We start from the raw sequence: 14,975 nt of genomic DNA, 5'->3' as shown, positions 1-14,975 counted from the left end.
GCAGATAGCAGGGCTCTCTGAAGGGTTGGCTTCAGGGAGATTTTCCCTCCCCTCAGAGAGGGTGCAGAGTCCAGTTGTTCCTTCTCTGTCCCACTTCCCCCATTGTCCATGGCCTTCCAGCCCATATGCCTGTTCACCGTGGTCTAGCCTCCACGGCTTTGCTTCCAAGTGCCCAGTGTGAGCTGGCTTGCCTGACTGGAGATTCATAAAAGAACTGCGGTACTGGCAAAGCCTTACTCTCTGAGACACTAAGGGACAGTCTGGGGTTTTCTGACAGTCCTACTACTTCCCATTGGATAGTAGAGGTGAAATGTTCCCTTTTCACCTTGGAATTCTCCTGCCTTACCTTTGGGCTTCCTCATCTGAGAAAACGATCCCCATGTGTGCTGTGTCCTCCTCCTCTGTTCCCCTGCCTCACCAGGGAGCCCAGTTCCTAGCCTTATTTCTTCCTGCGTTTCCCTTCACCCTGTCTTGGCTAATAGCTCCAGACTCTCAGAAGAAGACAGAACTAAACATTGTATTAGTTAATTGTGCAATACTGCAACCAAAATACTGGGCAAATGGCTTAAGAGGAAAAACAGGCTTGTTTTAATTCATGATTTCTGAGGGTTTTGACTGTAAAACAGGGAAAGTGTGATGGTGGGAGCAGGCAGTGGAGACTGTGCACACCCTGTGGCCCATGAAACAGGGTAGTTAAGATCAAGCAGAGACTATGCAGGAACCAGGAGCTTGGCTATGGCCTGCAAAGGCTCACTCCTAGTTACCGACTTTCTCCAGCGAGGCCCCATCCTTTCATGGCTCTGTAGCCTCTCCAAATTACCAGATAAGAAATAAGCATTCAAAATAAAAGCGTTACAGGAGATCTTTCAGATTCAGGCCACAGCAGAAATCAAGAGGCTACAGCCACAGTGATGGGCACACATCAGACTTCCTAGAGAATTGTGTGAATAATGTATTGTTTGCCTTCCCAACCCCTGGAGGTTCCCTCAGTCCTTTGGTCCCCCGGACCCTTCCCTGCATCACTCTAGTCTCCGCCAGTTTGTCATATTCTCTTCCCTGCCTCTTCCTTATAGGAGCCCTTTTGATTATACCAGTCCCACCCAAATAATTTAGGGTAAACTACCAACTCTTGGATGCTTAAAAATATCTGCCGGATGCTGTAGCTGTGTACAGCCACAGGGCTGAAATGGTCCACTGTTGGAGGCACCAGTGTAGCTGACAGTGGCTGGCTACTACAAACAGTTCTCCAGTAAATAGTTTTGCATTCCTCCCCCCCCCCCCATTTTTTATACACAGGACGAGTTCCCAGAACTTAAGATTGTCGGTCAAAGGGTAAATGGTAGATGTATTTGTAACTCTGAGAGATGCTGTCAAGTTGTTCTCTAAGAGGGTTGACTCAGTTTGCCCTTCCATCAGCAGTGTGCGAGGATGCTTGCTTCCTGACAGCCTGATAAACAAAGTAGGTTGTCACACTTGAAGGTTGGATGTATAAAAAGTAGTGCCTCAGGGTAGCTTAATTTGCATTTATTTTATTACAGGACTGTACGGCTTTTTGGTGTGTTTAATGGCTACTTGATTTTTTCCCCTCATTGCCATAGCCCTGTCCATTTTAAAATTTAGATCATATTTTCTTGTCAGCTTGAAAAATTCTGTCTATGATGTGATGTATGTAAGATTTTTTTTTAACCCATTTTGTTTTTTGAATTTACATGTGGTGTCTTTTGTCACACAGGTGGATTTTTACATAATTAAAAGTACTGCTTTAATTTTTTACTCCTGGGGTTTGTTCTTCAGGAGGAGTATCCAGTGGGCCCTTTAAACATTAAAAAAATAAAAAATAAAACTTCTAAATGAGAGTACTTGGATGTGGGTGTTTATAGTTTCTGAAAAATCCCAAGGAAATGACACTAAAGGAAGAATGTAGATAAAAAATAGATCAAGCTGGTCCTTATAGTCAAAGTTACTGAATTCACCTGCCTGATAAAATTTATTCATGGCCCCAGAATCAATCCCTGATATGGTGCACTCATGGCCCTTTGCAAGTATATGGCGAACAGCACAGCACTTGAACCACCCAGTGCTCACTGTTCCAGCTGGAGCTAAACAAAGCCACGTTCTGCCTCATTGTTTGGTGCTCATATCAAACAAATGCCTTTTTCATGGTCTGCTTGTGCCACATTTTCCTGCTTTTCACTGGCGATTTATTTCTGTAGAATGTCTCACTACATGGTCCTGGCTGATCTGGAATTCTGTATACAGACCAGACTGGCCTCAAAGTCACAGGAATCTACCTACCTCTGTCTCCTGAGTGCTGGGACTGAAGTCGTGTGCCACCATGGCAGGCATCCTTGGTGATTTCACTCCTGAAAACATCCCCAGAGAACAGTGCTGAGGTTCCTAAGCATAGAAAGCTGTGGTGTGCTTCACAGAGCAAATGCAAGTGTTGGATGAGATTGCTCGGGCTTTAGTTACACATTGCTGCCTGAAAGATCACAAACCAGCAGGACACGGAAAATACAGTGTCATTAAACAAACACAAACAACGCCACATGTTGGTTAGGTAACAAAAACACAGAAACTACTAAGAATCCAACCTTGCATTTCCCTTGGGGAAAGTGGCTCAATGTTTACCAATTTAGTGGTCATTATAGAACACAATTACCAAGAGTTACTGTAGATGGACAGATATTTGCAAGAGCTCTAAGATTAGAAAAAAGCCTGGCATGGTGTCATTCTCCGTTAGTGTTATAGCAGTAGGTTAGCATGGTCTTTAGTGAGTTCCAAGACAGCCAGGACTCCATTGTGAGACAGAGACAGAGACAGAGACAGAGACAGGCAGATAGACACAGAGAGAGAGAGAGAAACAGACAGACAGAGACACAGAGACAAAGAGCTAGAGAGAACAAGACGAGTGCTTCTAAAAGTTGAAAATGGAGGAATGTAAACTGTCAAGAAGCTATAGCCTAGATGAGAAGAAAAGGATCAGTCTTCAGGACAGAAAGCGCAAGGAATGGGAGGAGCAGCTAACTGCAGAGCTGCAAACCAGGGCATGGTGTAAAGTTCCAATATGGTGTAAAGCTGTTTCTGTCATGTCCCTGGTAATGGTAATGCAGGGACCATCCATCGTGCACAAGGGTCCGTGAAACACAGACAGGCTTCTGTGGAAAAGAGGCAAGACTTGGAAGAGAAAAGAGATTTGGGGTCTTAAATAGGGATACAGAATATTCAAAGCATACGAAAAGGGCTGGAAGGAGAAGTGAAGAAATTCCTTGTAGGTAGAATAAGTATTATTTATTAAGGCAGAAGTAGGAAGGTAGTGAAATTCAAACAATGATTTTGATGAGCAGTTAGTTAGCCCAGGAAGACAGGAAACTGAACAGGGAGGACATCCAATAATGACTTTGTAAAAAGAGACCACTTTTCAGAACAGAAGGACGAGACTCCATAAAGTGCATGCCTGCCATGTGTGCAGTCTTGAATAAAAAATTCACACGTAGAAGCTAAATGTTGTGATGTTTTCAATATCCTCAAAATTTCCAACGCAATACAACAGGCTACCCACTCAGGAGAAAATACTATTTAATAGAATGTTTTACATAGTAGAACTAAAGAGTGATGGCTCATGTCTAACATGAGTGTGCTTAGAGCTCCTCTAGCAGTGATGGGTGAGCAGAAGACAGTAGGCACTGGTAGGTGCTGCCAGCTTGTAGCTGAAGTCTGAGAGCTGGAAGTTACAGGCAGTCCCCTTGGTGGCTACGCGCATGCTCAGAGTCTCAGGCCCCAGGTTATTCACTGGACAAGCCCTTGCATCTTAAACTAGTAGAGCCTGGTGTTTAGGAAGGGAACTGTGCTGGATCATGAACTCAGGAAGGAGGCCGTGTGTGGCTTGTGGGGAAAAGATGGCAGGGCCAGGTCAGGAACTTTAAAAATAACTGCCTTGTGTCAAATTAGCTAGTGAGACATTTTTGCCTTGTCTCTATGATAGTGTCCCTTTCTGTAGAATGATATGTTTAAAACTGCTTCATTTTCACTAGTCCATTTTATTATAGAGCGAGGATCGTAGGACCCACATGTATGTATATGGTGCAATGTCTAATATCTAGAAACAATACTTGAAAATTCTAAGGTAGAAAATAGATGTCAGCCCAGGCTTCTGTTTCCAAATCGTCAATTGAAGGTGAAGACGAGGACATGTGTAGGAATCCGAGTGAGGTCCAGGGCCCTGTTTCCCAGGAAGCCACTAAAGCGCATGCTCTAGCAAAATGGGATGGAAACTGAAAAAACGAGAACCTACGAGTCATAGACACCGAAATAGAGAAAACACCGGTGTGGAAAGCAGCCAGACCAGATCAGATCAAGGGTTTAGAGAGCTCCGGAAATGGTGTCTTCCATTGAAAGACATGATGAATGATGGCATAAAATAGATTGTAACGTATAGAATAAATTAATTATGAGTTACTGTAACTGTTAGGGAGATGGGGGTGGTAGTGGTTAAATGTCAGGAAAAATAAATGATGACATTAAAAAAAAGAATAAGAAGAAAAAGAATGCATGCTCACAGTGAAACTCAGCCTGTTATTGAACTTTGGGTTCCCAGCCTGTGCCACTCATTTTCTTTTTGTTTTTGTTGCTGGTTTTTTTTTTTTTTTTTTTTTCTAGACAGGGTTTCTCTGTGTAGCCTTGGCTGTCCTAGACTCGCTTTGTAGACCAGGCTGGCCTCGAACTCACAACAATTAGCCTGCCTCTGCCTCCCGGGTGCTGGGATTAAAGGCGTGCACCACCACACCCAGCTGGCCACCTATTTTCAATAAGCCAATTAAACAGTCAAAAGTAGGAAAGGAGAGATGTATTCAATGTGCTCATGTTGAGAAGATGATCAAAGAGACCCAGTGAGGCCCCCAAGTTCTTATTGTGGCCTTTAAATAAGATTAAAGTTTAAATGAAGGACCACGATATGTGAGACTAAGCAGTCCTGCTCACTGTTGGCCCCCTCATTGTCTGGGCTTCCACCTCAAGGACAGCAAAAGATAGTTTATTCTGGAGCCAAATTTGAATGACCATTCAGTGGCCCAGGAAGCATGGGGCTGGGTTACCGCAGGTACAGTGTTCCCACATGGACACAGTCTCATGAACTTTTGCAGTAGCAGACGAAAGAAGATTATAAATCAACTTAAAGATACATTGGTGGAAACACCAGAGAGGCAGCAGCGGGATGGAGGAAGCTCTCCTGTAGGCCTCAGATGCCATCGGATGACATCCATAGCTTTGAGCTGGGTGGGAATTAGTGATCCATTCTGTTAATAGATTGCAAAAGGTTTTTTAGCTATTAGTCAGTGGACGTTAGTTCTGGCATGGAGGTGGGCAAGGAATGGCTGGCTGTTCAGGGGCCAAAGGTCACCCAAGATAAAATGGTCTCTCCACTTGCAGCACTCCAACCTCTCTGTATTGCTGCATTTCCCGTCAGCCAAGCAGCCTCTGCAGACACAGCTGCTTTTCGGGAGGTCTCATTCATAGACTCGTTCTGGCAAGTTGATAAAGCTGTGTGAAATCTCCAAGAGACAAGTTCCCTGGTGGCGAGGGCCTTTCCTGAGGAAATTCCCTTTCTTTTGGGGTCCATTGTTTCAGCAGTCGATAGATTTGTAAGAAGTAAGTCAGTGGAAGAAAATGAAATAATAGACCCTGACTTCAAAATGGTGAGAGCATTTATTGGTCTGAGAGGTTGGCACAGTCAAACCCTAAAGTGGGGTATCTGAGGGGACAGGAGGGGACACGCTGCAGGGTCAGAGGATCAGCTTGTTTAGTGAAAACTAGGCAGTGAGGGGGGTGCCTAGAAACTGCAGGGAGGGGAGAAGTCCAACCCCGCCTGTTTTGGTGCTTCCAGGCACCAGACTATGACAGGATTGGCTGCTTTCCAGAATTCCGTGAGCAGGAGGTTTCTTGAAGCCTCAAGCCTGTTTTATGGTCCTGGTTTTGGGGGTGCAAATGTTTCCTTTATTCCAGGCCCTTTACATATAAGGGATATGGGGGCACTGTTTCCTGTCTAGCTGGTTCTTTCCTTCAGGGAGGGGGTACCGTTTGTAAGGTTTGGAGTCTGGTTTGACTCTAAGAGAAGCGTTGTCTACTTCCTCTTGTGTTGAGGACCTAGCGGTCCAGGAAGACCATCTGTAAAATGTGTAAAAGATGCATGAGAATAATAGGAAGGAAGGAAGGGGTGAGGGGAGGAGCCAGGGAGGGAGGGAAAGCTTGTTGCTGAGCTCTCTGTCTGGCCTCTACATCTTTAGAGTTGTTGATGTAGACGCAGCATTGCTCCTGGAGCAGGGCACAGATCCCTCTGTTGGCAGAGGTTATGAGGTCCAGCCCACTTCAGTTTTGGAGTACCAGGGCAGCCAAAGAATCAAGTTGGTCCCCCAGGCTGTTAAACTGATACAAATTTTCTTTAAGGCGGTCTGAAAGCCGGTGAGGCAGAGAGGCGAACAGATGCAAAGAAGCCACCACTGTGTTAGTCCTGAGCCCAAAGTGGCAAGAAGTGGGACGAGTCGGATGGCCCATTAGCTAGGCGAATGGTAGTGGTGTCCAGGAAAAGCCGGGGGTGGGGGGGGGGTGGGGGACCCAAAGGGATTCCGTGTTGGGGAGGCCAGTGAGATGGTGATGGTGAAGTCATGTTGTCAATGTTGGAGGGGACAAATGGAAATGAACATGACGAGGTGAGGTCTGTCAACACGTATCCCCGATGACTAAGGTCCCTTGAGCAGATGTTGGGAGGAGCTGAGGAGTACAGCCTTGTTAGGAAAGCCCTGTCCCCCCCTTTCCAGGGCCACCCCAGCCAGAAGGTGAGGTCATTGTCTTACTTAGGGTTTCTATGGCTGTGAAGAGACACCCAGCAGGAGAGCAGAGAGAAAGCTCCATGTGTGTAACAGAGGGAGGACCTGGGAACCTGGAAAATTCAGTCTCTTTTTGCAGGGCTCCCCCACCCCCACCCCACCTCCTAATTTAGGGTTGGGTCAGTCTGACCGAGAATAGGATGTCTGGTTGGCCCACAGCTGTGGCATCCTGAATGGCATCTTGAACTCATCAGGCCATGCCCCTCAGCAGGGGCCCTATGTGGTGGAAAAAAACCTGCTAGGCCTTTCTTTCAGTCTGCCCTGTTCAAAGTTCACCATCTTTAGTCTTCCCTACCCTTTCCTTGTCTGTCTGTCTGTCTGTCAGGGAAACTGTCTAGCTCCTCATTTCCCATCTCAGAGGTCACCCTAATTACTTTTAGGGCCTTGGGGGAGTAGAACACTCAAACTTCGTCCAAACTGGTGGATGGGGTAGCGTAGAAAGGGACAGCAGTTAAAATGCCTCATAGGAGGGGGCCAGTCTTAGGGGCCACGATGGAGCCTGACAGATGGGGAAGATGCAGGATGTAAGGCATCCTTTGATGACGGCGTGCATCATCCTTGAAGCGTCCTATGCAAGTGAAGCAGTATCTGTAGCACACAGAAAGTGACACTGTTGGGAATATTGCAATTCTTACTGAGAACTTAACTAGGAGGCAATTTTGTCCTTCGTAGAGGAAGTGAACGGCTTTGGGCCACTGAAAGTGTTAGCCAGTGTTGGAGGCATATGGCCAGGAAAAAAAGCCAAAACCCTTAAGTCTCCCTTAGAAGCCGGTAAATAAATCATGGGAAAAACTATGTCAAGATTAAATAGAAGAAAACACCCAAAATAAAAAGATCACGTCTTGGGGGCCTGGTGGTACCTCCTTCATCTAGTATAAGAAGGGGTGTGGTGATTATTCCCTTGGGCTCAGTGGGACTGGGACATTTCATGGATACCTCCATTTTGGTGCATGCCATATAGTTACAGTTACCAAGATGCTGGCGAAGTCACATGGTATTTGCCGCTTCCAGGATATCTTTAACAACGTGGTGGCAAAATGCATGATTGCTTTTTGTTCTTGGTGAGCTCAGCTACATGGTAACGTGACCCCATGCTCCATAGGGTATGGGTGCCCATGGGATCCCCACATCTCACAGAGTCAATATGATCAGTCACCGTTTACCTGGGATAAGGGTCTGGTGACCTTTGCTCCTTCCTTCCATGAAGGAACACCTGGACTCAACACACCCAGACGTCATGATCACACTGACATTCGTGCTATAAACTTTCTTACTGGACTAATATGTGGTCTCCTCGTTCTTTAGCTGAAGAGAGGGTCTTTTAAAAAAGATCAAAGGTCAAATGCACATCTTAGTAAAGTATACACTCTGTTGCCCTGATGTTTGGAAGGCAGCATATGGTTATGTTGGATGTCTGTTTCTTTAGTTGATTTGCAGCCAGTGGGGAGACTAATAGGGATCAAACAAGGAGAGGGCCATTAATACAAATGAATTCCTTTTATACAAGTTGGAAAGAAAGAAAAAAAACAACCAACAAAAAACACAGGACATGTGCCACTTTTTTTTTTTTTTTTTTAAACAGTCCAGGTGTGAGGGAGATTAGGTATCCAACAAAGGAAAAGGGGAGAGTTAATTAAAGTTTTTTTGTTCTGGCTTACAGAAAGAAATGTCTTTTCATTTGATAAGTGGGATGGCTTTTGAGTGCCTTTGCTGCTTTCTTCTCCTTCATAGGAGTGTCACAAAAAAAGCAGATCAAAGCAGCCTTCCATCCAGATCTGTTTCCTGCCGCCTTCTCAGCTAATGGAGTTGAAAGTGTCTTCCACTGGCAGTGTGGGGCGCATCTCATTTTAGAAATGCCATCTTACTGTATTGGTAATATACAAAGTGACATCGATAGGTGTTTATGGAAAGCCATATTTAACATGGATTAAATAGAAAGTAGTCTAAAAGGTCCAAGTGGGAGAGCATGGCAGGTGCACCTCCCCGTCCCGTTCGTATTTTATTCATCAACTCTGATTGACAGCCAGGAATTAGCACTCGGGCTTGAATGTCCCAAGCTCTGTAGGTTTACTGTACGTTCCCTCTTCCTTTAGGTCGCCGTGATTCCTCAACCCCATGGCTGACACTTCCCACCCTCGCAGGAGCAAAGGGTGGGCATGTTTGGGAGAATCCCTACTGTTTTTCTCTTCCAGATGGTGACAAAATGAAATAAGATGGAGTGCAATAGAAGTGTCCCTGGTGAGGCCTGTCTGAGCTGGCAGGTCAAGCTGCAGCAGGCTTGGCCATTGTCTGGGAGTTCTGGGCTCCTGCAGAGAAAAACCTGGCCTGGCTACAGCCGCCAATGAAAAGAAGGCATTTTGCCACTCAGGGCTTTGTGAAGGCGCCAAAGCTTGACATGGTTGCTATAGCTACTGTCTGATTGTGGTAGGCTTGTCACAGTGCTTGACAAAGTGGGAAGGTTAGCCCTGATAGGCCCAAATAATCAGAACCTTGCAAAGCTTGAGTATGTGGATTTAAATTGTTTCTACCCCCACCCCCCACCCCACTCCTGCCTGTCTTTAAGCTGGGCGTGCAGGGGGCGGGGCTAGGGAATCTTGAGCTACAGCCACAGGCTTTTCTTTCAGCTACAGGGGTAAAGCTTGTACTCATCTGGAAGGAAGATGTTCCTATGTTTTGAGGGACAACAGAAATAAGGGTCAGGCTGGCCACCTGCTAAGCCATGGCTGGCGTGATTGGGGCTTTGAGAGAGGCTGCAAAGACCGTCCCTTGGCCCGCCCTGTAAATTGGTTAGGTTGTTTGTTCTTGGTCCCTGCCCCCTTGTCTTTCTTTACTGATTCTCCATCAGTCCCTTTGCCCTCTCCTCCTGCCAGTTTCCTGCCGATGCAGCATCTCTCACAGGCATGGCAGATCCTTGGAAGGCAGGCCTATCTTTCTTCTCATATGGGTGACCATATGAGAAAGGTCAAATTGAAAATGACCACTGGTGGATTCTAGCTCCCAAAATAGACACCCACCCACCCCACCCCCCCCCCCGCCATCCCCCAGAAGGGAACTAAACACTTATCTAGGTGGCAGTCTCATGCTCAGTGCCACAGATGCTGCTACCATGGCTCTTTATAGATTCTGGTGTGCTCCCTGAAGTCCTAGGTCAGCAGGGCTAGATCTGAGAGCCTGCACTCCCCACACGTTCCCAACTGGGGTATGTGCCAGTATGTGCCACAGGTGCCTGACCAAGGGGCAAGGGCCACGGTATGGGTCTGGACCTCACACTTTGGAACACCACAGATGACTTACTAGAGATTCTGGTGACTTGGTAGCCAGGGTGGGATTGATGCCCAGTTCTAGAAATCTTCAAAGACATTTTTAAAAAGGTGGAAGGTTATCTCCTCAAACTCTCTCCTGGCTCCCTAGTCCAAGGTATCTGGACCCACTAGCAGGTCTCTAGACTACCCCACAGAGTGGCCTTGTCATACCCTACTCTGTCTAATGTCTCCAGGTGAAGCCCACACCATTACCGTGTACCTGGCCAGGAAGCCTGCTCTGACCAGAGCTATGGTTCCTCGCTTCTCTACTGACACTCAAAGTTACTCCAGCCCACCAGCAGGCTGGTGTATACTTTGCTTGCATGCATGTTGGGTGCTATGAACTCCAGGGGCAGGAATGAGCTTCCTCTGTACACAGCTGCCAAGTAACAAGGGGAATGGATCTATGTGGGTCCTTTCAATGCAAAGCCACAGCCCTCATCTTAAAGAGAATAAAAGATAGTTCCTTCTGGAGCCATTTTGAGTGACCATGGCCTTGAAATACTCCAAATTCCAGATTTCAGCACAGAGGTAGTCACCTGAAGCCTTCTAGTTTTACAGGACACAGCAAGACATTAAGTCAAGGAAAGTTTAAAATACATTGGCGAGTACATCAGAGAGTGGCACAGCAGACGCAGGGAGCATTTCTCTAGGCCCAAGATGCTATCTGACGACATCCTTAGCTTTGGGGTTGGTGGAAGCAAGGGTCTGCTAAGTTAATAGATGGTAAAAGGTTTCTACTAGTCACAAGGGGTCATTTCAGACAGAAAGGTGGTGGTCATCTTCCTAAGCCAGTTAATAGAGATGAGGAAGTCCAGTGTACACCCAGGGCAGGGCTGAGGACCCCATATTCATTCTCAGTGAGGAGCCCTGCGTTAGAAAGAAGCAAGGCCTATGAATGAGGTCAGGATGTCCCTATAACAATTCCCTGTGCCAGAGAGGGCCTGTACTTCTAAATTGTAAAACAAATATTTGTCCTCAGGCCCTAATTAGAAAAAAAGCACAAGCAGCACGCATGTGTTCCTGAGTGGCAGGGCTCCGGCTGTTAAGGCTGCTTACTGTGTGTGTAGCTGCTAACCCTGGATGCAAATGACTTGATCATTTGTCAAATGTAATTTAACTCCCCAGGACACCAGAACACCTCTGCTAGGAATGCTGGGAATGAGTCTTGGGGGAAGATGATTGTGTTTCTTCAGTGAAACTCACTGGAGACTGTTTGTCCAGACGAGGATAAAACAAAATGAATGGATTCTTTTTTTGGGCTATAAAATCTTTCCGACTGCACAGACTAAGTTGGGCTAGGAAGAAGCTGACTCCAAATTCTCAAGTGTGGAGCTCATGTCCTCAGAGACCCCTACTCTGCTCTGTTTGGTTGGATCGATGGGAGGATCGCTTCCAGGGCGGGGAGCTGACCTTAGGCAGCAGCAATGCTCACAGCGGCCTTTCCCCACAGGGTACGGAGGTGCAGTCAGACTATATGCCCCTGTTGAACTCGCTGGCAGCCTATGGATGGCAGCTCACCTGTGTGCTACCAACTCCCATACTCAAGACTACCAGGTAACAAGAATGGTGACAATTATGATTACTGTTACTGTACCTGATAAGTGGATAACCTTTTTCATCCTGCTATCAGCCTGGGGGCTGTCACGGAACCTCTCTGGCTGGGCCATCCAGGACCAGGCTTTCACTAACTGCATAGATGCTTGCCCATTGTCCCTTGAGCCTTGTCATATAAACCCTAAAGGGCCTTTCGTTTATATTTTGAGCCCTCCTGACTTTCCTTGGGGCTGTAATCATAGCTGTGATTCCCATTTCACGGCCGAAAAGTGAAGCTCAGAAGGGCCTGTTGTGCACCTGACGTCTTATTTGGCTGTAGCTTAGCCAAAACAGGGCCTAAGGCCTCATTTTGCAGTCAGGCCCCGCCCTACAGTTGTCAGTCTCAATGTCGACATATAGCGATGGCCCTCTCTCAGCTCCCTACCCAGCGGCTCTTCCGGTTCTACCTTCACGGAACTCACAGAACCGTTCACACTGTAGGGCAATAGCAGGTGGCCCGGGCTAGTCGACAGTGGGAAAATGACCATGATAAACCCTGGCCTTCCTGGGCCTCTCTCCTGGTTCCTCTGGGTCTTCTGCGTCCTCAACATGATTCCCTGCCTGCCTGCCTGTGGCAATGTTTCGATTTGGCTAACGGGAACCACCATGTTCTTTTGAAGACCAAGACTTCTCCAGGCAGAGGCTGATACGGTGGAACAGAAAACACTCCTGAAGTCTGCCATTTGCTACCAATGTCATCCAAGTTACGCCCTGCAGCTCATCTGAGTGTTTCCTACTTACTTTCCTGAGGACACAACTAGGAATGAGATTTGGACAGGAGGACCCAGTGCTCTGAGAGATGTGGACCCAGGACTGTTCAGGGCTGTCTGCCTCTGGAGCAGACTTATTCCCCCTCCCTCTTCTTAAGCACCTTAACATTGGTGAATGAACACAGCTCCTGGGAATACGCAGCTCCGTCTGAATCCTCCCTGTGCGAGGCCGCGGGTGCGCATGCGCTGAGTGCTTTTGGTTTGAGAGCGTGCTGCCTCGCAGTCGGGTCGGGTGGAGAGTCTGAAATGAGCCCTTTCCATGTGAAATCACCAGCCAAGCCTCTGGCAAAACTGTGATGCTTGGTAGACATTAGCTCTCCCTCCCTGCCTGAAGGCAACCAGAAGATATTTATAAAATAGCAAGTTAAGAAGGTGAGCAAAAGGGTAGAAGTGGGGAGAACCAGACCACCTTTAATATTTCTGTCAAAGGATCAGCGAGCGGCCCTGCCTTCTCTGACTCAGCATTGTGAACTATCTATCACTCATCCCATCCGTATGGGTCAGGGTTGATTACCACGTGCCATCTCGCTGCTTGCCCGACATCCACTTGTCTATAGGAGCTGCACAGAAGCTAAGCTCCTATATGTCGGCTCTCTCTCTACCACCTTTGTGTCATACTCAGAGCTGAATTCATCACCCATCTTTAGTCTCCTGCCCAGTCATACCCTAAGTACCAAAGACAGAACTGGAAGACACGCTGTTCCTTTTGGAACTCCCTAACCTGCTAGCATACTCTCCTTAAGCCAAGGCACCAGCTGCCACTACCTATCAAGGGTAGGGGAACTTGACCCCAGGAGGCAGGGATAGCCACACAGAGCTGGTTGGCATCTAAGACAGCCCCTAGTGTAGGGGTGGGACCTCTGATTTTCTGTCGCCCAACCAGCAGCAGCCTTTATTCCCTTAAAGGAAGTGCAGGATTGCACCCACAGGGAGAGGCTGCACCCCCAGGGCATCCATGCTCATCCTCTGCTCCTGTGTTGTAGGGAAGGGACCCTGTCCACCAAGCAGATTGTGTTTCTTCAGAGACCATGTCTACCTCAGAAAACCAAGAAGAGGGAACCTAAGGTAAGAGACACGAGACCTCTCTACCTCTTCACCCCGGCCCCAGGTTTATGTCCCCACAGTTTGACTTCTGTGGAGTCTGTGCCTGCTTGGCCTCTCCCATTTCCAAAGGTTCATGGGGCCCACTGAAGATCTAGATCCACACTGGGGCACAGCAAGGGATGCTGGGATTGGCGGGGGAGGAGCTGGAAACTGGTTCTCGGGCTTCCTGGACATGACCATCAGGGAACATGGTAGAGACTTGTCTGGTCAGTGGCATGTGCTAGAGAAGCCTATGGGCTAAAATTAGGACACAAATTGCAGTTTGACAGAGGCCTGGGAAGGCCTGGGCTCATGCTCAAATGCCTTCCTCCATCTCATACCAGCAGGCTGGGGCATGGCCTGCTTATTCGATCCCTTAGGACATTGGAGTTTGCTGATTCTGGTCTGGTATACTAATGTATGTCTGTAATCCCTGCACTTGGGAAGAAGAGACAGAAAGATGAGTTTGAGGCCAGCCTCTGCCCTATAGGAGGCCCTGCCTTAAATGTAAGCCAGAAGTTTGCTAACCTTAGCAAGGAAACTGCCAGTTTCTTAAGGTCTTTGACTGGTAGTTGGTAAGGTAGACAGAGGCCAGCGTAGCCTGTGGTGGTTCATCCCCAGGCAGATCGGTGCTGGAGGGTCGCCAGGGCTCTTTCTCCTTGCTGGACTTCTCTTGCCTAGCCTGGGCACAGCATCACTCTAGATGTTCTCAGAGTTCTTTCTGAAATTGAGGCCAGCCTTTGCTTCTGCTGGGTGATTCAGATGCTTAGCCCACCCCCACCCATCCCCTAATCCCCCACCCCCACCCCCCTCTGTCTGATTCAGATGCTCCTCCCACCACTCCCCCCACCTGATTCAGATGTTCCACCCACCACTCCCCACTTGAATCAGATGCTCTTCCCCTACTCCCCCCACCTGATTCAGATGCTCTGCCCACCACTGCCCCCCCCATCTGATTCAGATACTCAAATCACCATCTGTGATGTGAGGCATCTTTTGTGTATTACAGTTTGAATCTGTAATGTCTCCCAAAGATCCATGTGCTGCTAATGGCTTGGTCTCTATCTAATGGTACTGTTATAAGGTCTGGTTAAACATTTTCAAGGCAGGGCAGAGTAGAAGGAGGCTAGGCCATGTCAGGGGCTGGAGGTGGGGTGGAATGCTCTCAAAGGGACTGTTGCAACTCCAGCCCCTTCTCCTCTTTTGGTTTTCAAGTCACCAAGGGTGAGCAGTCTCTGCTGCCCACTCCCTCCCACATGAGCTGTCTCACCACAGGCTGAAAGGCGATGGAGCCAACAGATAGCTGACCAAACCCTCTGAAACTGTGAGCCAATCTATACCTT

General features: G+C 47.7%; 1 protein-coding gene across 1 annotated transcript in view; it reads left to right on the top strand.

Moving 5' to 3' along the window:
• Rftn1 (raftlin, lipid raft linker 1) overlaps positions 1–14,975 on the top strand; it is a 197,230-nt gene that overhangs the window by 173,481 nt on the left and 8,774 nt on the right. The window contains exons 8-9 of the mRNA XM_051153046.1: positions 11,637–11,740; positions 13,533–13,614. Of these exons, the coding sequence (XP_051009003.1) occupies positions 11,637–11,740; positions 13,533–13,614 (186 nt within the window). The remainder of the gene's footprint in view (positions 1–11,636; positions 11,741–13,532; positions 13,615–14,975) is intronic.

This window comes from Acomys russatus, chromosome 11, assembly GCF_903995435.1.
Source record: "Acomys russatus chromosome 11, mAcoRus1.1, whole genome shotgun sequence".
Taxonomy (NCBI): Eukaryota; Metazoa; Chordata; class Mammalia; order Rodentia; family Muridae; genus Acomys; species Acomys russatus.
Note: the sequence above shows the minus strand (reverse complement) of the source record. Positions and strands in the feature narration are given on the sequence as shown.